Source organism: Lynx rufus, unplaced genomic scaffold (genome assembly GCF_022079265.1).
Source record: "Lynx rufus isolate CCGP_SWC_20201006 ecotype Redwood Valley unplaced genomic scaffold, mLynRuf1.p SCAF_19, whole genome shotgun sequence".
In the NCBI taxonomy this organism is placed as follows: Eukaryota; Metazoa; Chordata; class Mammalia; order Carnivora; family Felidae; genus Lynx; species Lynx rufus.
The window spans coordinates 27,430,852-27,455,585 of NW_025814833.1; the positions used below are offsets into that span (position 1 = coordinate 27,430,852).

General features: G+C 38.7%; 1 protein-coding gene across 2 annotated transcripts in view; it reads left to right on the forward strand.

Moving 5' to 3' along the window:
* The window catches only part of PHF6 (PHD finger protein 6), a 47,022-nt gene that overhangs the window by 15,698 nt on the left and 6,590 nt on the right, over positions 1–24,734 (forward strand). Inside the window, exons 4-9 of one of the 2 annotated variants that reach the window (XM_047081967.1) lie at positions 2,920–3,053; positions 3,321–3,364; positions 16,023–16,192; positions 16,372–16,515; positions 17,881–17,985; positions 20,545–20,678. In XM_047081967.1, coding sequence (XP_046937923.1) covers positions 2,920–3,053; positions 3,321–3,364; positions 16,023–16,192; positions 16,372–16,515; positions 17,881–17,985; positions 20,545–20,678 — 731 coding nt within the window. The remainder of the gene's footprint in view (positions 1–2,919; positions 3,054–3,320; positions 3,365–16,022; positions 16,193–16,371; positions 16,516–17,880; positions 17,986–20,544; positions 20,679–24,734) is intronic. The other variant, XM_047081968.1, reaches the window with a different exon arrangement.

Genomic DNA, 24,734 nt, shown 5'->3' on the forward strand with positions numbered 1-24,734 from the left:
AAGCATTTGCTGGAGTATTCCCAATACTGTTGATTTTTTAGTTTATTTTAATTTTTTTTTTTAATGTTTGTTTATTTTAGAGAGAGAGAGCGCAAATGGGGAAGAGGCAGAAAGAGAGGGAGACACAGAGTCTGAAGCAGGCACCAGGCTTCGAGCTATCATCACAGAACCTGATCTGGGGCTTGAACTCACGAATCGTGAGATCGTGACCTGAGCCGAAGTTGGATGCTTAACTGACTGAGTCACCCAGGCGCCTGTATTTATTTTTAAGTTTGTTTGTTTATTTTGAGAGGCAGCGTGAGTAGGGGAGGGGCAGAGACAGGGAGAGAGAGAATCCCAAGCAGGCTGTGCACTGCCAGCTGCGGAGCCCAACGTTGTGCTCGAACCCACGAACCATGAAATCATGACCTGAGCCAAAACCAAGAGTCAGATGCTTAACCGACTGAGCCACCCATGCGCCCCATTTTATTTCTTTATTTTGAGAGAGTGAGAGAGAGGGACAAGATCTTAAGCAGACTCCATGCTCAGTGTGGAATCTGAGGCGGGCCTCAATCCCATGACCTGAGCCAAAATCAAGAGTCAGGTGTCCAACCAACTGAGCCACCCAGGTGCCCCTAAAATAATTTTTTGTATATGAAAGTATTTTTGTCCATTGTATAAAAATCAGAAAATACGGGAAAGTACAAACAAAACCATCCACCCAGTGACACAGAATCTGAAGCAGGCTCTAGGCTCCGAGCGGTCAGCACAGGGCCTGATGTGGGGCTCGAACTCACAGACTGCGAGATCATGACCTGAGCTGAAGTCAGATGCTCAACTGACTGAGCCACCCAGGTGCCCCTGAATCTCATTTTTTTTAAGACTAGAGTAATAGAAGTAAAATTAGTGGATCAGGAAATAAGAACTTTTTAAAAGCTCTCTGATAAATAAGGCAAGCTGCTGTCCAGAGTATAGTGATTTCTAGCAGGATATGAGCACGCCCATCTCACTATTTTTGCCAGTGTTGAGCCAAGTACAGTATTTTTAACAACACCTCCCCTCCTTTCACTTTTACTTGCTAATTGAATTCAATAATGTTTTTCAAAATGTGCCTGTAAGCCCATTTTTGATGAAATTTCAAGATGAACTACTTGCAGTAGAGTTCTAATGAGATGGTGTATGTTTGACTTGTTAAGAAAAACTGGTTGTAAAGTAGTACGTGTGGAATTATGTAGAGAAATACTGCCATGCAAACACTGTAACGCACCATCAGGGCATCTCTACTTGGTAAGCATGAGTGATTTTTAAATTTCCTTTGTGCCCTTGTCTTTTCCAAAATTTCTCTAATTGTGTTTTTTGATGAAAGATACAATTTGCTAAAATAATAAAACTTCATAATTAAGCTGCAATACAAATGCTGCACTTCCTCAAGAATTTATAAGCCACCCCAAAGTATTTAACAGCTTTTCCTGCTTGATAACTTGGCACAGTATTTCTTTTTAACAGTAATACTCTGAAGTTTCTGTATTTAAGGAAATGGAGTATTTCTCTAGTATTAGTAATGGGCACTGGCCTTCCTGCTTTCTGGGGTGTACCTGCCTTGAGAACGTTTCTACTTCTGACTTAATAGGAGTATTTCTTAAACGATAGCTTGATTGAGAGGTTGAGGCTCTGACTTGCTTAAAGAAGTATAAGGAATTTTATTGGAATTTATACTAGCCTCTCCGTATACCAAAAATGCTTAGGGGCCAAGTGATCCCAAAGTTAGGATGGTAAGTGTTCTTTATGTTAAAATCAATAGAGGAGTGAGAACGGTTCCAAATGAGGTGTCTAGAAACCAGCAGTTTTTAAGATTTACCTTCTAGTGAATTTGTTTTGGCATGGCATTTGTAGCTTCGGAGATAGCCTCATTGAAAGTCCACTCAGTCCAGTATACTATGATACGTTAATCAAAACCACTAGCAATCATTGTTACGTACTTTAAAAAAAAATTCTTTTTTAATGTTTATTTCTGAGACAGAGAGAAACCGAGCATGAGTGGGGGAGGGGCAGAGAGAGAGAGAGAGGGAACCGCAGAATCCGAAGCAGGCTCCAGGCTCTCAGCTGGCAGCACAGAGCCCGACACGGGGCTTGAACTCACAAACCGTGAGATCATGACCTGAGCTGAAGTCGGTCGCTCAACCAACTGAGCCACCTCGGTGCCCCAATTCTTATGTACTTTTTTAAAAAAGAGCTTTTTCCTAAATTGAGAGCACGAGCTAGTTCAACAGTAGGAATTATCCAATAAAGTTAGAAAGTAAATACATTAAAATCTGTTTAAGAATATGTTCTTTTATCTATTTGCCTGAATTCATAATGCAGGAGGTAAGTAACAGATTAGATTAAAATAGATGAGCATGTTTTCAGAATCAACATCACAAATTATTTTTAGAGCTTGAGATATTTCAAAATCTACTTTAATTCTTTTATCCTTCTTCCCTCACTTGAAATTGATTTTACCAAGTTCCCCAATAGTATGTGAGGTTTTTCTCCCCAGAGATTCTCATTAAGTGGAGATGTAAAGGACAAATTGTTTCTGGTATGAGACATTTTCTGCAGTTACTCATTTCCAGGAAAATCTGGATTGTGGAAAGGGCTAAGTTATATACAGCTTACATTCCTGCTATGCAACATTTCAAGTTTTCTCTTGGCCACAGTGAAACAATAGACATTAATAATATTCCATTAATTTTGTCAATGTTTAACATGGGGGAAAACACCCCTGGTAGAATTTTATTCAAATTATTTCTAGGCGAGAACACAAGAAAAATGGCATTATTAGTTACAAAACTTCAATAACCAGTTTGTTTTCCTTGACAGAGATTGATATGCCTCTAACCTGACATCACGGCCTTAGGAAAATCGCACGCTAGTAATAATTATTTTATTGTTTTGCTGTAGATGTGTTCTTTGTGCCATTGTCCTGGAGCCACAATTGGTTGTGATGTGAAAACCTGTCACAGGACGTACCACTACCACTGTGCATTGCATGATAAAGCTCAAATACGAGAGAAACCTTCACAAGGAATTTACATGTAATTATTTAACTTCTTTAAGTTTTTTTTTCACAGTCCTACTTTAGGCTTTTGTAAAAGTTTTTCCCGTTTCAAAGCATTTCATCATCATTGTAAAGGGTGTTTTTGGTAAGGAATTTAATGGTTAGAGAAATGGCATAGGACTTTTAATAAGATTTGTGGAATCCAGCTTATGAATGGGGTGAAGTGTACTGCTCATTTTCTTAATTTGAAAAACGAATTTCGTTTGTTTACTTCATAATTATTGATTTCTTCATTTTTTTGTAGGGTGTATTGCCGAAAACACAAGAAAACCGCACATAACTCTGAAGGTAAGTCATTCAGCCGCTTCTCAGTATCAGGAAGAAATTTGAGTGAATTCTGTACCGCTTTTTGCCATAAGATGTATCTCAGTATTGAATACATTTCAAAGAATTAAGAAAAGTGTTAGGACAAACTAATATACATAGTGGAAATGATCTGAAGTTTTAAGGAAAATTTTACCCCTAAATTTAGTTCTTGTAAGGAGTACGTTGAGAATGTATTTATCTTGAGGAAACACATGACGGTGGGGGTTTGGGATTTCTGTGATCACGAAAGTGGTAGTAGATTGCAAAGGTCATAATTGGGATCTGTGCTACTGTCAGATACGCAAAGTGTGAACGAAGGACACTGGTACTACATTTTGTGATCACCAGGCTTTCTGTTAGATTTTCATGTTGTAGTACTGTTTTAAAAATACAGACATGTTCATAAGAAGTAATTAACTTTAAAATATATTAACTTTTGAAATTATAGTTTATCTCTCCTTAAATCTAGATAAAACAAGGTCAGGGATGTTTATATATAGTTAGCCAAGTTGTACCTGGTCTTTAAACGGTATGGAAAAGTTCTTAAATTGAATTCTTATTTCGTACCTTTACCAACAGATGGTTTTGATACTGTCACTAGCAATATAAACAGGCTTAGATTTAATCTGAGATTGTTCTGTCCTTCTATTTAGATTAGAGATCTTTAGTTTTTGTTAGCCTCCGAGAATGCGTTGCTTAGCAGTAGAATGGTTTCAGCCTGTTGATTTAGGAAGTGGTTTCTTTTATAAAGACTTACCTAGTTATCAGTATTAGCATATTAAAGTTTGTGGCCCTTTTTGATATCTTAGATCTTGGCTGTATCCTACCCTTTGGGACTCCAGATTGGTTCCATTACTTTAGGATAGGATAGTGCTGGTTATATAATCTTCAGCAAAAACTTGTCTTTAAGGTAAACAGATTCCATAGCTGTTAACAACAGAACATTTCGGAGGTGATAAAGTACAACTGAAAAAAACCTTTATGTTTTCCTTGGTTTTTTCCTCATTTAGTTCTAGAATTCAGTTCAAAAACCTTTTGTTCAAAGGTTAAGAGGAAGCTTTCCCACCTTTCATTGGTTCAGATTTTAACAGTGTGTTTTTTAATGTTTATTTTTGAGAGAGAGAGAGAGACAGGAGAGAGTGGGGGAGGGGCAGAAAGAGAGGGAGACACGGAATCTGACGCAGGCTCCAGGCTCTGAGCTGCCAGCACAGAGCCTGACGCGGGACTCAAACTCACAGGCTGCAAGATCACGACCTGCGCCACAGTTGGATGCTTAACCGACTGAGCCACCCAGGTGCCCTGGATTCTCTTGAAAATTGTAGTGACCATATATGTATGGTAAACCAAGGATTAAGAGCTGGGATCTGATGAAGATGAGTATATGAACACCCTGGGGCAGAATACTTGAGGGTGGCAACAGTGATTAATGTAGGCAGCTCCCCTTTTATTCGGTAGATTTCTGAAGCTGATAGTACCATCTAGTGGTAGAGAAAAGTCACTGCAGACTGTAAAGTAAATTTTGGCCACCTTTTTGCTTTGAGAAATTTATTGAGAAAGATCTAAATTACTGCTTTTCAAGATGACTTTTTTCATGTAACTGGAAGGATTCCTAAATTCCTAAATTATTCAAATTTGTAATACAATTGTCTTGAATTTGGGGTTCGTTGTATATTTTTGTAGCACTTTGGGGCCCCTTGTATTATTGATATATACGTTGTGTGTATATACTCATATTGTAGAACTTGAAATATAATTTTACAATTTATCACTTTTATCTAGCTTGTATTTGACATTGAGTGCTTTGTCAGAAACAGAACTTCCAATTACTTCGTTGTTCTAATGGGAAACATATGTTCTACTTTATGATTGTAATTTATGATTGGGGTTTATAGGATTGTATTTCAGGGACTATCTTTGAGAATTATACCGCAGTAGTTTGTATAGCAAAGAGGAATTGATTACCTGTGGCAGTGTCTTGATTATTTGCCATCGGTGGCTCAATAACCTAGTTTGCTAATACTTAAAATAATAAATACGCCATAATTCAGTCTGTTCATGTTAGTTTGATCTAATATGAACTGTTTTGAAATATTAAATTCAAAAATCTCTTTACCGTCTCCATAGTTTTGCCTTTTCCAGAATGTCATATAGTTGGAATCACATAGTATGTAGCCTTTTCAGTTTGGCTTCTTTCACTTAGTGGCCCTTTTTTTTTTTTTTTTTTTTTTTTTGGAGGCGGCGGGGGTGGGGGGGTGGGGGGGTGGATTAGTTGATAAATACATGCTTATGAGAAAGATCTGTTAGGCAAAAGGAGATTGAAGCTCCAGGAAGGAGGGAGACTCCGTGCACAACCAGAATTGCCCTGTGATGGGAGGACACTTCCATTGTAATAGAGAAGGAAGAAGATAGGTAGTTCCTCTCTCGTCTGTTTCCTCTGTGAGGGACAATGTAGGGGAGGCAGGAGGGCTGGAAGTTGAAGGAGAGAGGAGAAAGCTTGCAGGAATAGTTGTGAAGATGGGAAAGGAAGTTTGGAGAAATGTAAGGGCTCCAGACCAGGTAGAGGGTTCAGTTAAGGTTGCTAACCATTTATGTAATGATACCCTCAGTTTGTGTGACTTCCGGCAATTCAGGATCCTGTGTGTAGCACAGAGAAAGTGGCTAGTTAGAAATCTAAGTTAGATAGGGAAGTGAAGGCAGGAAAATAAGAAACAGGAAGGAAGTAATAGATGGGAGGGGCGTGATTGAAGATAAGTGAGAAGGAAAGTGCTTGGGAAAGCGGTCATTTTGTGGTCCCAAAGTATGTGTGATTTATAGTGAGTTCAGAGGTTAGAACCCTTCTTAGGTGATTATAAAGGTGTCCGGGTGTGATTATAGGGATTGGGTAGTTGATGGAGGACATCACTGAAGGTCAGGGAACTTGCTTGGATTGTCCCATGGGCCTTTGAAATCACCCAGGATGCAGCAGGGGCTGGAAAGAGGAAAGAGCAGTAAGCTATGTGCTAAGGAGAATCTGATGCATGGGGTGGAATGATTGGGAGCTGGTAACTGTTAGCAACAAGGAGGGGAGGAAAGTAGCATAATCAGTGTACCAGCAAAATTGGCATCATCTGGGAGTTGGTTAGAAACGCCTAATCTCGAGCCCCACCCCTGACCTACTAAATAAGAATCGCCACTTTAACTACATCCCAGGTGACTTGTTTGCACATGAAAGTTTGAGAAGCAGTGGTTTTAGCTGGATGACGTGGACCTCAGGTGCAGGGCTTTTTACAAGTGGCTATAGAACAAATGGTTCAACAAGGCTGTCTAGTAGGACTTATTGTGACAACGAAGTGTTCTATATTTGCACCGTCTATTATGATAGCCACCAGCCACATGTGGTCGTTGAGCACTTAAAATGGTATAGTGCCCTTCTACTCTTTTTTTTTTTTAATGTTTATTTTTGAGAGAGACAGAGCATGAGTTGGGGAAGAGCAGAGAGAGAGAGAGAGAGAGAGAGAGAGAGAGAATCCGAAGCAGGCTCCAGACTCCGAGCTGTCAGCACAGAGCCTGACTCGGGGCTCAAACCCATGAACCGCGAGATCATGAGCCAAAGTCAGACGTTTAACCAACTGAGCCACCCAGGCACCCCTGCCCTTACTCTTAATAGGAATTTATACATTAAAAATGGGCAGGAAAAGCCTAGAATTAAATCCCGCAACTTACGTGCCCCATCCTTTGGCCCATGTGTTTAGATAATAGATATATTCTTCACCCTTTTTTTTAAAGCAGTATTTTTTAAATACCCAACATTGGCAATAACAGGTCTAGTTTGTAGCTGATGCTAGCTTCTGTATTATAGACGTACCTTAACATGATAGGTTGTCATCGATAAACAGTTGAGTACCTACAAGGAACTGTGATTATGTCTTGTGGTTCTTTTAAAATCATTTTCATTAAGAGGTTAAGGTTTTTCTGTTTAATAATGTATATGGAGCAAAGTAATCTGTGATGAGATAGAGAACAGTATTTAGAGTAGATGCTGAGTGTTAGCTATTTGCGGCAAGAATGTGTAGATTGTAAGTCGTGATTACAAACATAACCTCAGCTCAGTTTAGGTTCTTGAAATTGTAAGTAGCCAAACTTGTGGCTTATTATTTTTGTTAAGCTACCCAGTATAGAATGTTTTGCATGGTATGGGTGCTCAAGAAATGTTTGTAATGTCTTTTCTTTGGCTTGAAACAGAGCATGGTTTTGAATGTATCCCTTATTTGGGTGTGACCTTTCTGTGTCCTGTGGCTTGTCTTGTACCGGGTGTTAGTAGAGCATGATGAATTAATAGAACGGGATTTTTTATAAGTCTGAAATTTCTTAAAAATAGCTTAGTGGGAAGTGCCACAATTACGGTGACTGTAAAAGACAGTATATAAAGGAATCTTGTGCCTAACCTTGGAAGACCTACTCTTGATTTTATTCAGGGACCTGGTGGATCCCCTAACAGACTTTCTGGAAACTTTATATTAGAGATTGCTTATCAAATCATACAACTCCATTTGTGTTTCAAGAACTAGAGTCACTGTAGTTCTGTTAGAGGTGTGTTGAAAGTGTGCTGTCCTCTGTGTGCATTCTGCTTTAATATTACCTTAGTATGCTCATTCCCTTTGTTTCTCTACAATGTGTTACACCTTCAGTCTTCGTTACTTTTGTTAAGTGGAAGATGGGGAGATTTTTATGTGACATCAGTGTCCTTGAAACCTTTTAAGTTTTGTGGCATTGTTATGAAGTACTGGAAAGGCGGTTTTGTGCACTGGTTGAACATGGGCTCTGAAATCAGATCCGTATTTGAATCTTAGCTCTGCTACTTACTCGTACATGGTCTTGGGCAAGCCGTTTAGTATCTCTGGAGCCTTGGATGCTGCATTTGTAAAATGGGAATTAAAATAAAACCCTACCTAGGGGCGAGGGTGGCTCAGTCGGTTGACCGTCCGATTTCGGCTCAGGTCATGATCTCGTGGCTTGTGAGTGCGAGCCCCACGTCGGGCTCTGTGCTGCCGGCTCAGAGCCTGGAGCCTGCTTCGGATTCTGGGTCTCCCTCTCTCTCTGCCCCTCCCTGCTTGTGTGCTGTCTCTTTCTCTTAAAAATAAATAAACATTTGGGGCGCCTGGGTGGCGCAGTCGGTTGGGCGTCCGACTTCAGCCAGGTCGCGATCTCGCGGTCCGTGAGTTCGAGCCCCGCGTCGGGCTCTGGGCTGATGGCTCGGAGCCTGGAGCCTGCCTCCGATTCTGTGTCTCCCTCTCTCTCTGTGCCTCCCCCGTTCATGCTCTGTCTCTCTCTGTCCCAAAAATAAATAAACGTTGAAAAAAAAAAATTTAAAAAAAAAAAATAAATAAACATTAAAAAAAATAAAAAAAAAAACTCTACCTCATGGAATTATTGTAAGGATTAAATGGAATAATGTCTGTAAGGGTCTCAGCAACATTCCGGGCACATAGTTCAGTGCTCACTAAATACTACATTCATGTGGTCTTCCTTGGAAGGTAATAGAACTTAAATTGTATTTGTGATTTAACTTGGGAAATTTGAGTAACGTGTTCACGTTGTGCCCTTTGCTAGAACTGACTCCTTATTTTTTCTTTGATTCAGCAGATTTGTTGACTACCCATGTGCAAAAAGTACTGCGCTAGGCACTGTTTGCGTTCACCTTTCATTTAGCACACTTTTCAAACTGACTACAGGAAGTATCAAACATACATGAAAACATGTTTGAAAAAAAGCCCCATCACCTGGGTTAACAGTCATCAGCTCCTGGCCAGTCTTGTTTCATCTGCACCCCTCACCTGCTTCCTCCACCTGGATTATTTTGAACTAAATCCCAGCCATATTTCATTTTAGCACACTTAATTAAGAATTAATATTTTGGGGGCGCCTAGGTGGTTTATTCGGTTGAGTGTCAGACTTCAGCTCAGGTCGTGGTCTCGCGGTTTGTGGGTTCGAGCCCCACATCAGGCTCGCTGCCATCGGCCTGTCAGTGCAGAGCCTGCTTTGGATACTCTGTCCCCGTCTCTGTGCCCCTCTCCCACTTGTGCTCTCTCAAAAATAAATACATATTTTGGAAAAAAAAAGACTATTTTTGAGGCATGTTGTGTTGTTTATATGTGCATACACATATAAATATGCATAAAATAAATCATTTATCTGATACCTTTACCGAAAAAGAAAGCAGGTTTGTGTGTGACCTGGAGCGTGCAGGGCAAACGCACATCGCGCTTCCCTTGGAGGAGGCGGGGCGAAGGGCGTCCAATCTTCCTTTCGTTGCAGCACTCCAGGTGCCCAGCAGAGGCAGTGACACTTACTGCAACCTTAATGCTTGTCATTTTGCTTCTGTTTTAAAAATAATCCTAACACACATTTATTGAGTGTGTGGCCACTCCTCGGTGTGGGCACGTGGGAGAATTGCCAATTCCCCAATAAAAAAAGCCCCTTGACAGAGAGCTTACCATCTACACAAGGTATGACAAGAGAAATAACTAACAAGTGAATAGAATTTTCTAGTTTAGAAAGCATTTTTCACGTTTTCTTAAGGCTTCCTTTTCAGGAAGGTGTTCTCCTCAGTTCCATTTGATACGCCAGGAGACTTTGCCTTGTGAGTGTTAACTAGCTTCACCAAGTTTTAAGACCTAGTAGGTGGCAGTTTTGAAACTTTCTGTCCAGGGGTCCTTTCTACTTCATACTGTTAACTGATGTGAGACTTTGGGGAGGAAAGGAAATGGAGCTTAACCCAGGAAGGTGGAAGATGAGAAAAATAGTGATTAGAAGAGAATTGGTAACGGAACAGATAGGGCTTTCCAATACTAGGAGGAGGAGAGTTGGTGTGCTGGTAAGGTGGTCACTCCTGTGCCTCATAGTGGCAATCAGAAGGGTGACAGAAGGACCTGGCCTTTCTAAGGTGACATAGACATCCAGGGGGCGGTGCTCATAAGGGTTGGGAATGCTTGGTGGCACTTTGTCACCTTATCAGCCTGGATTTGTAGAAATAAGAGCTGTGAGTACGAAGGTAAGGTTTTGTTTTCTTATCGCATTCATTTGTTTGATTAGGTGTGTGAACATTGTACAGAAATCAGCAGTACCGATGAGTGTACGTTGTTCGCGAGCTTTCCTCCCACCCTTATGTCTGTTTCCAGATTCCTTCGCTGAAAGCAGCCACTGCTGTCAGTTTCTTAAGTTTCCTTTCAGAGCATTTCTCTGCAGACATGAGCAAACGTGAAACTGTCCTTTTTCTGACTTCCAGGAGCACTTGACATTGTGTATTTCCATGACAGTGGGTATTGCCACTTTAAAAGCATATGGTTTCTCACTAGCATAGGTTGGTCCCAGCTCTGCCACTTCTTAGCTTGGTGACCTTGGCTAAACTTATTTAACCTTTCTGAACTTTTCCTTATCTGTAAAATGAGGGATGGGGATGCTGACAGATACAAGCTCGTGTGGTGGTCGTGAGGCTCAAGTGAGATGGTGCGTATAAACCGCATGGCCCATCTGGCATAGTCAGAACTCCAAAAGTCAGATGTTAGCTCTGAGATTTGGCGTGTTTCCAATTTATAAATTAAGTAGAAAAGGGCAAGATGCAGAATAGTGTGCTCAGAATGCCATTTGTGTGTGTATCCTTTTAAAAACCACGTTTGCATGCGCAGAGGAAGTAACAGCTGACATTTATTGAGAGGGTCTTAGGTGCCAGGCGCTGTTCTAAATTAAGTAACTTTACACTAATTCATTTAGTTCATTCATGGACCCTGGGGGGGTAGGTCTCAGGTAAGAAGACACACAGGGACACACAGTCTATGGCAGTTCCAGGGTTCAAAACCAGGCTCTCAACCCTTGAGGTTGAGAAGAAAAGCCCTTAATGGTGGTTACTTGAGAGAGGGAAGGAGGGAGGCAGAAGGAGAGAGAGGGAAGGAGGGAGGAAGAAGGAAGGGAAGCAGGAAAGCTAGGGCAGGTGCCAGCTGGGAGCGCCGCGCAGGCAGAATTAAAAGGTGGGAAGGAAGATTTTTACTTCTCTGATGCAGAGTTCTTTTATAATTATCACTGAAGGAGAAAAAAACACTTTTTATGTTAAAATGTTAAAACATCTTCACAGTTTTGAATTAGGGAAGAAAACCCTACTGTAACCATGTAGCCATGAAAAATTTAAACGAAGGTGCCGTGACTAGCCTCATACTCATTTTTTTCATGTGCATTTTCAGTTATCTTTTTGGGTAAATTCCACAAAGTATGATCACTGGGTCAAAGGGTTCAGTCTTTTTGAGGTTCCTGACACATGTTGCCGTGTTACTTTCTGGAAAGATTTTGCTAGATTGTATTCCCATCAGGGGTGGATGAGTTTACCCCTCTTTTCACCACATTGGATGTGAGACGTTCTTTTAATTACAAAAGTAGTATATTATCCATTGCTTAAAAATTAAAATAGTACAATAATGGGTGATGGGCATTGAGGAGGGCACCTGCTGGGATGAGCACTGGGTGTTGTATGGAGACCAATTTGACAATAAATTATATAAAAAAATAAAATGAAATAAAATAGTACAATAATACTGTTGCATTAAAGCAGTTCAAAAAGGCCTCAAAAAGGTTACATTCTCTAGGAGTACCTAGTAATAACAGTTTGATGTATATCTTCCCAGAGCCTTGTTTACCTACATACAAATATTTAGCGTATATGCACACTTATTAAACACAGTGGCATCATAGTATATATAGATACTATTATGCTACTTGCTTTTTTTATTCTCTGATTTATCACAGACCTCCTTCACTGTTGTTTACAGATTGACATCATTCTTTTTATTTTCGTCCACTGAAGCATTTTATTTGTCTTTTTTCCCATTGATTTTTTTTTATGTTTATTTATTTATTTTGAGAGAGCACAAGTGAGGAGGGAAGGAAGGAAGGAGGGGGGGGGGAGAGAGAGAGAGAGAGAGAGAGAGAATGAGAGAGAATATCCCAAGCAGGCTCTATACTGTCAGTGCAGAGCCTGACACGGGGCTTGAACTCATCAGCCGTGAGACCATGACCTGAGCCGAAATCAAGAGTCGGACACTTAACCGACTGAGCCACCCAAGTGCCCCATTTGACCTCTTTCTTTTTAACTGTTACGTTATATCCCATAGAATAAATAGAACCATAGTTTATTTAAGGATTTCTCTATCAAAAATCATTTACGTCTATTTGTTTCATGGATAAAACTGTATTTATCTTCCTTGTACATATATGCTTGTATACTTATGCAAGTGATTCCGTAGGGTAAAGTTTTAAAATTTGGTTTGCTTTTAACATTGGGGAAAGTACTGTCTCATGTACCCAGTTTATGGTCCCACCAACAGTGTATGAGGGTGTCCAGTTTTCTGCCTCTGTGCTGGGACATTACCAGTTTTTAATTTTTGCAAATCTGATTATCACATTAAATTTCCATTTCTCTCATCTCTAGTAAGATTGGGCTTCTGTTCATTTTTTTTTTCTTTTAGTCATGTTTCTTTTTTCTGTGAATTGCCAGCTATCCTTTGTGCATTTTTCTCTTGAGGTTTGTCCTTTTGAAATTGATTTGTAGTGAGTGATTTCTGTAATGGAAGTATTAATTCTCCGTCACTAAATGCAAATGATTTCCCAGTTTATCATTTGTCTTCTAACTTGGATTATGGTGCATGTGCCATGCAAAGGTTTCTAATTTTTAGTCACATCTCAGTCTTTCCCTTTATGACTTCTTAGGTGTTTGACCCAACATTATAAAAGCTACTCTCCTCCATTTTCTTCTATTACATTTATTGTTTGTTACTTTATGATTAGATTTTTTTATATGGTATGAGGAAAGGAATCTCAGTTTTAAAAAAATGGATAAGCAATTATGCCATCATGTCTTTTCCCCACTCAATTTGAAATGCTACCATTATACTCAGAATTCCCATATGCTTATGGGTCTATTTTCAACCTTGCTTTCTCTTCTGCTGATAAAAGTCTCTTCCTATGCCAGTATTTTAACTGCTGTCTCTTTACTGTATATTTTGATGTCTTTTTTAAAAAAATCTTGTTGTATATCATAAATTTACTCTTCCAGAAAACCGTGGAATCAACCATTTTATCAGAGTTGCATTAAATTAAGTTAGTGAGAGCTGACATTCCAAAGTTGACCCTCTTCCTCCAGAAGCTCAATATTTTTGTGAGGCTTCTTTTTGATGTTTATTTCTAACACATCTTGTGTTCAGTTATTCTAGCTTTTTATAACTAAACTCTGCTATTATGATTCATGAAAATGATAGATCACTTAATTTACACTTGGATTGTAGAAAAGTCGTATTTTCTATAAGTGTGTTTAACTACTTATACTCTGTGAATTATTTGGTCATTTTCTTGGTCCATTTTTCAATTGGGGCCTTAATCTCTTATGAGCTTATATCATAAGGATACTAATCCTTTTTCACAATTACAACAGAGTTTCTTCTAATTTGTTTACTTTTTTATTTTATCACTTTTTTTTGCTGTGTAAATCTGAAAATTTAGTATAGTTAAAACGGTCAGTCTTTTATGATTTTTACTATTGCTGTTAAAGTCCCCTAAAATTTTACACCAAGTGGTTCCATATTTAGTGCAAAAAAAAAAAAAAAAAGCCATGTAGAAAACTAGTCATGTTGGCCTGATAATGGAGTTAGTTAAGTAATTTCTTTAAAGGTGTTTAATAATGTAATCTTATAGTGTTAATGATTATTTGTTTTCCTTGTAAGTAACAGAATATTCTGTATATCATATGTATTGTATAACATGTACCAGAATGATGGACAGATTTGCTTATGATTTTTCATTTTTTAAAGAATTTTTAATTTGGGGCAAGTGTAAGTAATTCTAACAGCTTTAATGAAATTCTGTGTCTTAAAAATTGTCAGTTTCAATGTTTAAAGTAGGTGATGTGTTTTGATATGAAATTTGCTATAATGTTAAGATCAGAAGATATCTTTGACTTCTCGGTCTTCACAGGAAGTTATTCACATGAATTTACCTTATTGCTGGTAAAACTTTTACCTTCCCCCCCTTTTTCCTCCCTCATATCCTATTGTAGTTATGTGAAGTTGCATTGATATAAATTTTTATGAACTGTTTTGCAAACAATCTAATGCCTTCAGTTCCTTGAATTTATATATTCAAGTATACTAATTGAATTACCCTTTTCTTGTCATAATGATTATGCTTTTATTTCTAAAACAATAAAAAAATTTTAAGTATTTATTGGGAAACATTGATATCTATGAATAGAAGTTGATATGCTTTCTCATTGAGAAATTAATCCCTGGAATTGAAAACTTAATGTTAAAAGAAAAAACAAAGGCATTAGAACTGTGCCTAAAACTGTCTTTAGTTTGACCCTAAGAGAAGTGAACATTCGGTTTTTATACCTTTTTAACACTAAATACTTTGTCTCATGTACAGTAGGCCCTCAATAAAGGAAGTGTTTGTAGTGAGTAACTGGATGAAACACCGTTCCATTAATCATAGAAATTCTTTTCACATTGCTGGGAAATGCAGTTCTAAAACTTCTACATAAATGTTATTTAATCCATTAAAGTATATACCTCACTTGCAACATAGCTTTCTTACCATTTGTGTTAGAAATTCCTTGCATACTTAATATTTGTTTAAGTACTCGATCTGTTGTTCATTTATAGATGACTTCCTTGTGGAATATGACCCATTTGATTTTCATGATAGTTTCAGGAGCTATCCTAGAAGAGTGCTGCCTGATAGAACTTTTTTGTGATGTTGGAAACGTTCTGTATCTGCGATGGCCAGTATAGATGCAGCTCACCATCTGCGACTTATAAGCCCTTGAAATGTGGTCAGTGTGAATGAGAAATTGAAGTTTTGTGTTTAATTACAAGCGACTAAAATTGTGAAAAACCACCTGTTTGTTGCTCGTGGCTGCTATATTGGACAGCACAGATACACCTACTTTATTTTCATTTAGTTTTCCAAGTTATAGTAAGATTATTTTCTTAGGTAAGTGTTCTGATTTCACTAACAGTGTTTGGTAAAACTCTTTGAAACCTATGGTAAAAACAATAATACAAGAGCTAATTCTAGAAATGGACTTTAATTAGAGTTTGAAAATGTTTACTGGCTTGTGTGCACAGTCAAGATCACAAAACTCATTTTTATAGAATTATAAATCCAAAAGAAATCATTATTACAAGGATTATAATAAAACTTTTGAAGTCTTCTGGTTTTTTTTTTAAGTTTATTTAATTTTTTGAGAGAGAGAAAGAGAGAGCAAACGGGAGGGGCAGAGAGAGAAGGAGATGAGAATCCCATGCAGGCTTTGCACTGTCAGTGTGGAGCCTGATGTGGGGCTTGAACTCATGAACCATGAGATCATGATGTGAGCTGAGACCAAGAGTCGGACGCTTAATCGACTGAGCCACCCAGGTGTCCCTAAAACTGTTTTTTTTGGTATTTGATCTTGGTTGCATTTATATGAAACATTAAGGTTCCTATATTGAGCATTCCACACACCGTTTCTCCTCATTTCTGGAGGGGATTTCATTCTAAGGAGAAATGTGTATTCTAAGGACCCATGAACTAATGCCCATTTTAAGATCGGTCCATGTAAAGCTTTTTGTTCATTTTTAAGCAGCTGATTTAGAAGAAAGTTTTAATGAACATGAACTGGAGCCCTCATCACCTAAAAGTAAAAAGAAAAGTCGCAAAGGAAGGCCACGAAAAACCAATTTTAAAGGGCTGTCGGAAGATACCAGGTCTACATCCTCCCATGGAACAGATGAAATGGAAAGTAGTTCCTATGTAAGTAGGAAAATGTGAGATTTTTACTTTTTGTTGCACCATGAATATTTCATTTAAACTGTGTTTATAGGTAAAGCTCATCATTTGAAATGTTAACTAAGCTTGAGGGTACTGATAGCATATTTTGATGGATCTTTTTTTTTTTAAGTGTTTTTTTTTTTTTCCTTTTACATTTGCAGAGAGATAGGTCTCCACATAGAAGCAGCCCTAGTGACACCAGGCCTAAATGTGGATTTTGTCATGTAGGGGAGGAAGAAAATGAAGCCAGAGGAAAACTGCATATATTTAACGCCAAGAAGGCAGCTGCACATTATAAGTGCATGGTAAGCGTGGTTCTTTTTATGTGCTTTTAAACCCAAGTTTTTTTTTTTTTGAAAGGCATTTAGCTAGTAACCAAATATGGCACTTTTCTCTCCAGCGTTAGTGGTTTTGAATTATGAATAGTATATCCTGTAGTCCCAAATCTTCATTAACTTTAGGGTTTTAAAAATACAGCCTTTATGACTTAGTAGGATTTAAAGTGGTCCTAATTATAGTTACCATATTCTGGATAATTGGTAGTTAACTATTTCGTAACTGTACAAATTTCGGCTTATAAACCTGTCGTGAGAGGGGTGTCCGGTGTCCACTACAACCTTGGAAATATCTGTGTTGTTGTGCTTCACACATTGTATTGCACTTACTCATTTGTGAGCCTCTCCCTTAATAATAGACTCTTAATTCTTTGAAGAGAAGAACTATATCTTTGCATCCTTAGATCCAGGTCGCACATACAGTGTACATAAACATTTTTGAGTTTGATTGTATTGAATTATTCATCCCATTTATGATTAGGTTTTAAAAATTATTGGGATGCCTGGGTGGCTCAGTCGGTTAAGCGTCTGACTCTTGATTTCGGCTCAGGTCGTGATCTCGAGGTTTGTGAGTTCGAGCCCCATTTCGGGCTCTGTGCTGACAGTGTGGAGCCTGCTTGGGATTCTCTCTCTCCCTCTCTCTGCCCTTCCCCTGCTTGCTTGTTCTCTCTCTCTGTCAAAATAAAGAATTAAAATTAACATTTAAAAAATTAGATTATTTATATCAGAGGTTCTTGACCAGAGAGGTGTATCAGATTTACCTTGGGAGCTGTTTTCCAAAATACTCAACCCTACAGTATATCCCAAACATGTCTAGTTAAAAAAAAAAATTCCCCAGGTAATTTTGATCTACATCAATGGTTGAAATTTGCCAGTTTAAACTATTTTTTAAAACTTTGTGGAAACAGGGTACTGGGTGGCTCAGTTGGCTAAGCATCCAACTCTTGATCTCAGGGTTGTGACCTCAAGCCCTCGGTTGGGCTTCGTGCTGTGCCTGAAGTCTACTGAAGAAAACAAAGCCAAAAAACTTTGTGGAAACGTAATAAAACAATTGAGATGACAGGGTAACATTGTTGAAATCTGCATTGTGGAATAAAGTATCTAACCTTGACTTCACACTGGCAGCGTTAGTTTCATTTCATTGTCCTTATTTTGGGTTATATTTTAGTCCGACAGATGAATGTATTAAAAGTATTTGAGTCCGTACTTGATTATTATGGAAAAGTCCTCTTTCTCAGGATATTGAAGTAACATAACACATTTGTTATTACGTTGTTTAATCTTTTTCTCACAAGAATTCTGAACGTTAAATGTTCCTGCATTTTTCTTTTCTAGCTGTTTTCTTCTGGCACAGTCCAGCTCACAACGACATCAAGGGCAGAATTTGGAGATTTTGATATTAAAACTGTACTTCAGGAGATTAAGCGAGGAAAAAGAATGGTCTGTGGTTTTATATTTATGCTATGCGACGTTACTCTTCTCTCTCCTTTAAACTTAGAACACATCTCAAATTTATCCAGTCATCAAAAAATTTAATATAAAGTAGTTCATATGTTAAAGCAAGTATCTATTGGACTTATTTGTAATATAATAAAGGATGCTGATGTTACTGAAACTTATTCCTCTTTCTATGTAACTTCATTACTTCAGAGAATTACACTGAGATTTATATTTCAGGGTATCTGAGGGTCTTTTAATAAAATAAATGAAGATGTGAATGTGACACACCTAATTAAGTTTAAAATGTTATATTATTTAAGCTTGCTTACAGAACAACTCCATAACCCTAATAGAGCATTGGGAACTTCCCTGTGTTGTTACTCATTCTTTTTTTTCTTTTCTTTTTTTTTTTTTTTAATGAAAGGAAAAGATTTTTTTCAGAGCCTTCTGTTTAGTTAAAGTTCACATAAACAGTTATGTCTCTTAAAATGTTTATCATAGCTTTAAAGTTTTCTTTATAAAATGTGCCTAAGTCTCCTGTTCTTAAACACACTGAATTACTAATAAATAGCTTTAAGAAATATTGGCATCTTTATTGATCACTTACTCCTTTACAGTTGGTGAATATCATAAAATGTCAATGGAATGCAAAATCTTTTCTTTAAGACAGCAACTGTCTCTAGAGATGACTTTAAACATTTTTTAATTGTGAAAATTTTCGAACCTATCAAAATTAGAAAGACTAGTAACACACATCTGTCCATCACCTTGACTCATCAGTTATCAAGAATTTGCGGCACTCGTTTCATCTATGCCTTTTATTCTTGTTGCTAGAAGTGTTTTAAAGCAGAGATGAGACTTCATATCATTTCACCTCTACATATTTCAGTATGTATGTCTTAAAAGTCGGACATTCTCTTAGCTAACCACAGTGTCATTACCCCTTATAGATTAACAGTGAGTTCTCAGTGTCATTTAATACCCAGTTCGTATTTGTATTTCCCCAGTTGTCTCAAAACTATCTTTTTAACGTTGAGTTGTGTGAATCAGAATCCAAAGGAGGATCACACATTGCATTTGGTTGTTCTCTATCCTTTACGTAACCTAGGGCACTTCCCCGCCCCTTGTCTTTGTTGTTTCTTTTTCTGTTTTGTCGTGTGCCATTGGCCTGTTGAAGAAAATGAATTAACTGTCCTGTAGAATACCCCATATGTTTTATTTGTTGGTTTGCTTATTTGTGATGCCATTTAACTTGTCCCTCTACTCGCCAGATTGTCTTTAAAGTGGAAGTTAGATGTAAAGACTTGATTAGGTTCGGTATCAAGATTTTTGGGGGTAAGAATACTTCACAGGTGGGACTGTATCATCCACATTTTATAATATCAGACTAGTCCTAATGTCTGGTCCTTGGATTCGGGTGGCGAGTGTAATCCGTGCCCCTCCGTCGTGAGTCCGCCTTCAGCCTTTCATCCAGTGGTTTCAGGCTTTGCTGAGCTTTATCTGAATCCATTAGAAATGACCCTTTCTTTGTGTAACTGCAGCTTTGAAGGTGTGAAGATTGTTGATGTGAACTATTCTGTTTAAATCCAGTTCAGTTTATTGGTACTTTGATTAGTCTTTTATAAGCAAAACTCCTTGGAATCAGAATGTATAATACTACAAAAATATGTAAGGGAAAAATCTCTTCCACGTATCACACCGAGCAGTGTTGTTGTACAGCTATAAATAGGTGACCAGGATAACAGTTCCGTTCTGGTCAACTTATTTGTTTACCTCTGCACAGTGAAATGTTGGTGTACTCACTAGCCTAACATTTTTCCAAGTGTGCTCCAAAGGAAATTAGTCCATCGAGATGCTCCCCAACCCCTCCAAAAATAAAAGGGCATCTGGAGTTCAATACTTTGGGAGCTATTTCCTATACCCTCCTTCTTGCCGAAAGGCTGTGAGAAGTTCTGCAATCAAGCAATCTGTTGCATTCCTCCAACTTACTTGACTATGAAACTCTTTTGTCAACAATCACCCTTTTAATCTCAGAACATTCTTGAGGCAAGGCAGATCTAGGGCAACTTGTGATGTCTTGAAAAGATTTCAGCCCCATTAGACTCCCTCTGCCCTTTTACCTACTTGGTAGCAGTCCCTCCGTGGGGAATCGCTTTCCTGTCTTCTCATTCTTTAGTCATAATAGCCAAGGACCTAGTCCCGTGAGGAGGAGAAGCCAACCACTAAAATCTAGAGTATCATTTTTTGGTGTGTTTGGCAGTATTCAGGAATATCTTGTTTATGTTTAGATATCAGACCTTGGAAGGTTAGTATAGGTAAATAATGGAAACATCAGGGAGTGACTTAATATCAGAAAGTCTATCAGAGTGTGGTTTAAATTGCAGCGTGATTTAATCTAGATGCTCAACAGTAAGTTTGGTGTATTTTTTTTCCATAGAGAACTGGCTGTTTTCTTTGTAAACTGGAATGTTTGGCTGAAATATGGCTAAAATAGAATAAATAAGGTGGCAAAAACTTTGAAATACTGCTTATGATTATTCTTTCTCTTCCCTTAAACAGAAATGTACACTTTGCAGTCAGCCCGGTGCTACTATTGGATGTGAAATAAAAGCCTGTGTTAAGACTTACCATTACCACTGTGGAGTACAAGACAAAGCCAAATACATTGAAAATATGTCACGAGGAATTTACAAGTAAGAGAACAACAATTGTCCATTTTCCTTAACTTGTCAGTAAGTAACTGCCCGTGAGTAGATGACATCAGTTTACTTGGTCACTGTCCCTAGATGGTATTTAGCCAAGTATAGAAGACTTAGGACTCCATATAAAGAAACAAGTACTATGATTGGCATTTTCCTCTTTCAATACATCCCTGGATTAGCAGTCACTCAGCCAGTGTGTGTTGTGCTTACTAAGTGCCAGGTGTTGTGATAGGAGCTGGGCATACAGTAGCGATCAGTACACATACGGACTAAGTCCTCGCGAAGCTTATAGTCTAGTGGGAGAGACGTGTTAATTAAATGGCCACATAAATGTACAATTACAAACTACATTAAATGCTAGAAAGGATATGTTACAAAGCACCATGAGAACATGTAACGAGAAGGAGCTGACTTAATCTGTAGTGAGTGAATATTTAGGAATTTCCTTAAGGAAATAGAGCTTGAGCTGAGATAGGAAGGGCGTAGATCGATGTGGGTGTTGGGACCGTGTTCTAGGCAGAAGGAACAGCATTTGTGCAAGGGCGCAAATGGGAAGGTGAGTCAGGAGGCTGCTGCTCAGGGTCCAGGTGGGAATTCTTGGCAGCTTAGAATAGGATGTGGTTGTGAAGATAGAAGCCCAGAGACGCTCTTGGGGGAATGAGGAAAGCATAAGGTTTGGAGATTTGGAATTACTATCCTCTGCTTTATCGGTCTTCCATATCCATGTACGTGTATAATGGTTCCATTCGTTTAACTGAATGGAGACTACGTTGGTGGGGGTCCATGGATTTTTGACTTGCCTTCGCGAGTTGTAAAGCACTTCCTTCCATTCCCAGGATGCAATAAGCCAGTGACTAAACACCCTACTATTTTGCATACGAAGCAATTTATTGTAAGCAGTCACCACGTATTTGGGTGATTGGATGAGGTGCTAATGCTCTATTATAAAGTTTGCCAAACTTTGTTTAATAAGGAAGGCAGGAGATGTTTTTCAAGTGAATTCTGTCAAGCCTTTAAGAAACAGGAATTCTAATATTTAAAGAGGTCCAGCACATGGCGAAAGATGGAAAACTTCATTCATTCTGTGAAACTTACATTAACTGTGACACTAAACCTGACAGAGATGGCATGTAAAACAAAAACAAGAAAACCGCAGACCAAATCTGGCTTTTATAAACAATATACCAAATCCCTAAATGTTAGAAAATCAAATCCAGATCTGTATTCTAACGATTTTAAAGACTGTTCAAAATTAGGAAATATATTATTGTGAACCATTATAACTAATAAAGAAAGAAAGATCCTATCGCCTTCCTGGTGGATGGTGAAAAGGCATTAGATGGCATTCAGCATCCACTTCTGAATTTTAAAGTAAGGAACCAAGAGGGCGCCCGGGCAGCGAGGAGTCCTAATGGAGCATTTATGAGAAAACGGCAGCAAAGAGCCTTATTAAAGGAAAGGGACTGCAGTTCGTAACCAGGGCTGAGCCTCACAACCCCCCGAGGATGGATAAGGCCCGCTTTAAAAACGTTCATGCCTGGGCTCCACCATCAGAGATTTAAAATTCACTAGGTAGAAGCCCAAGCCATGTTTTTTAATGACACCCCAGGTTATTCTCATGTTCATCTGGAATTGAGAACCACTCTACCAGTATGCTTTCAACTACCAGTGTTACTTTTCAGCGCTCTTCGGGAGGGTTAAGCCAGTGCAACACGAGAAAGAGGAAAAATGTATAATAGATATTGTGAAGGAGCAAAATAAAATTGTCAATATTTGTTACGAGTGTCATCGTCTACCGAGAAAATCCCAAGGAATCAACCCAATTTATTAAAATCAATAAGAGCTCAGTAGGGTTGCTGAATACTAGATGAATTTTTAGAAACAGTCCCAGTAATAACTAGCTAGAAATCATAAATGAAAAATGTCACCCTCCGCCCCTTTCCCCATACACCTACACACACCACAGGTGAACCTTTTTTTTTTTAAAGTGTTTTTACACAGGACCCAAATGAAAAGTAAAATATATTATGTTTTTTGATGAAAAGACTCGACCTTGAAAGATACCTGTCTTCCTCAAATTAATCTAGACTATAAATACAATTGTAATGAAATACAGAGTTTTGACTTTTATCTAGAAGAGTAAATGGGGTACTTTTGGTAATGGTTGAGTTACTTTATATAATAGGAAACAACTGAAAGCTTAAACCAGATAGAAATTTGGTTTTCCCCCGAAATATGTCCCAAGGAGAGCAGTCCAGATGTGGTAGGCTGTTCTGCGTGTCCTCGGGGACCCAGATGACCATCTTCCGGCTCTCTCCTCCTTGGGGCGTCCCTTCCACAGGCAGTTAGGAGGGAGTGGGAGCAAAGGAAAGTGGGTGAGGTGGCCATTCCTCCAGCCGAGTGGCTTTTTAGTCCGCCTTCCTGGAAGTTCCACAAGCTCTTCTGCTCAGCATCCCATTAGAGAATTGAGTCACCATGTCCCAGGGAGACAGGGGAACATACCCCTGGTGGGCATATTGCTACCCAAATCTGGTTCAGTACTACGAAGGGAAGGGGAGAAAGTAGGTACGGGGGTAGTCAACACGTCTTGATCACAGCAGCCAAGAAGAAATTGAAATGAGATCAAGAGGGAAAATCCCCTATTAGATCTCAAAACCAGTGACATAGTAATTAAACCTGGTACTGGCACAGTGACAATGGCCACAAGAAATCCATGTCTCTGTTAGGGTAATTTCAGTAGTACTAGATCTGTGGAGACAGGATGGATTATTCAATACTTGGTATCTCTACAGTTTATACAACTGGCTCTCCATTTAGAAAACGGGTTGGATCCTTACCTCAGACTGCACCCCAGAATATATCCTTCATGGGTTAAAAACCTAATCGTATGTAAAACCGAGTAGAAAATGTAGGAGAAATTTTCTAGAATCTGTTGAGTACAGATGACCTTTCTAAGCATGATAGGAAACTCAGAATTTTTGACTGTATTGAAATTAGACTAAAGAGAACTTCAAATCCTTAAGAAAAATAGCCCAGGTTTTGTTTTTTGTTTTTTGGTTTTTTTTTTTTTTAATGGGCAAAGGACATGAAAAGGGAATTTATAAGAGGACTGGCCGTGGATTATAAGCACGTGAAAAGCTATTCTCCCTTATTTGTAATGAAAAAAACATACATTAAAACAAGATGTTACCAAAAAAAAAAAAAAAGAAAAAAAAAAAAACAAGATGTTACCAGTTTTTGCCTATCTGATGGGCAAAGATTAGTAGGATTCACATGGCAGCTGGGTTCTGGAGACCTGGGCATTCATGTTTGATACTGAGTTAGGCTATAAATTGGTACAATTTGGGAGAACAATATAGCGTTGTAGACCAAAACCTTTAACGAAATGGTGTGTATGTTTTGCCACTAGTCTGCTTTGTAGCGATTTATGCCAGGGAAGTGAGCAGAAAACAGTACAAAAACGTACATGCGAGAAGTGTCGTTGCATTACTGTTCGTGCTCACTGCGATACCCGCTAAGGCATCTTACTCACCTGTTCTTCAGATTGGTGAGATGACCACAGATGGCATCAGTCAGCGTAACAGTGCGGCTCAGGTCCAGTAAGATTGGATTCACGTTGGGTAGGTCCACAGGGGAGCCACCCGAGCTTAAAAGCCTCGTACCGCATTTGGAGCCAGCACCTGGTCCACTGTAGTTCTATAGGCATAGGTCATTGTCAGGTTACACCACACAGGAACAGAGATACAGCTTCTTCTCAGAGTATAATTCTCCCGCTCCAGCTGCAGTCCACCCACCGAGGGGTAGCAGCTCAGTGCAGAAGCGGGCACGTCATGCCAAGTTTTGCTAAGTTGCCAGGGGAATAGCTAGAGTTAACTGAAGGTAAATCAGAATAGATTTTTAGCCTTTCACCCATTCCGGCAAAAATCAACCCCCCAAAAACCAGAAGGTCTATCAAAAGACTTAAGTTTTAGTACGTGCGTTTAGTGGAATACTCTGCAGCAATTAAAGAATGAAGTAGCTCCATATGGAGAGTCGTGGAGAGGTATT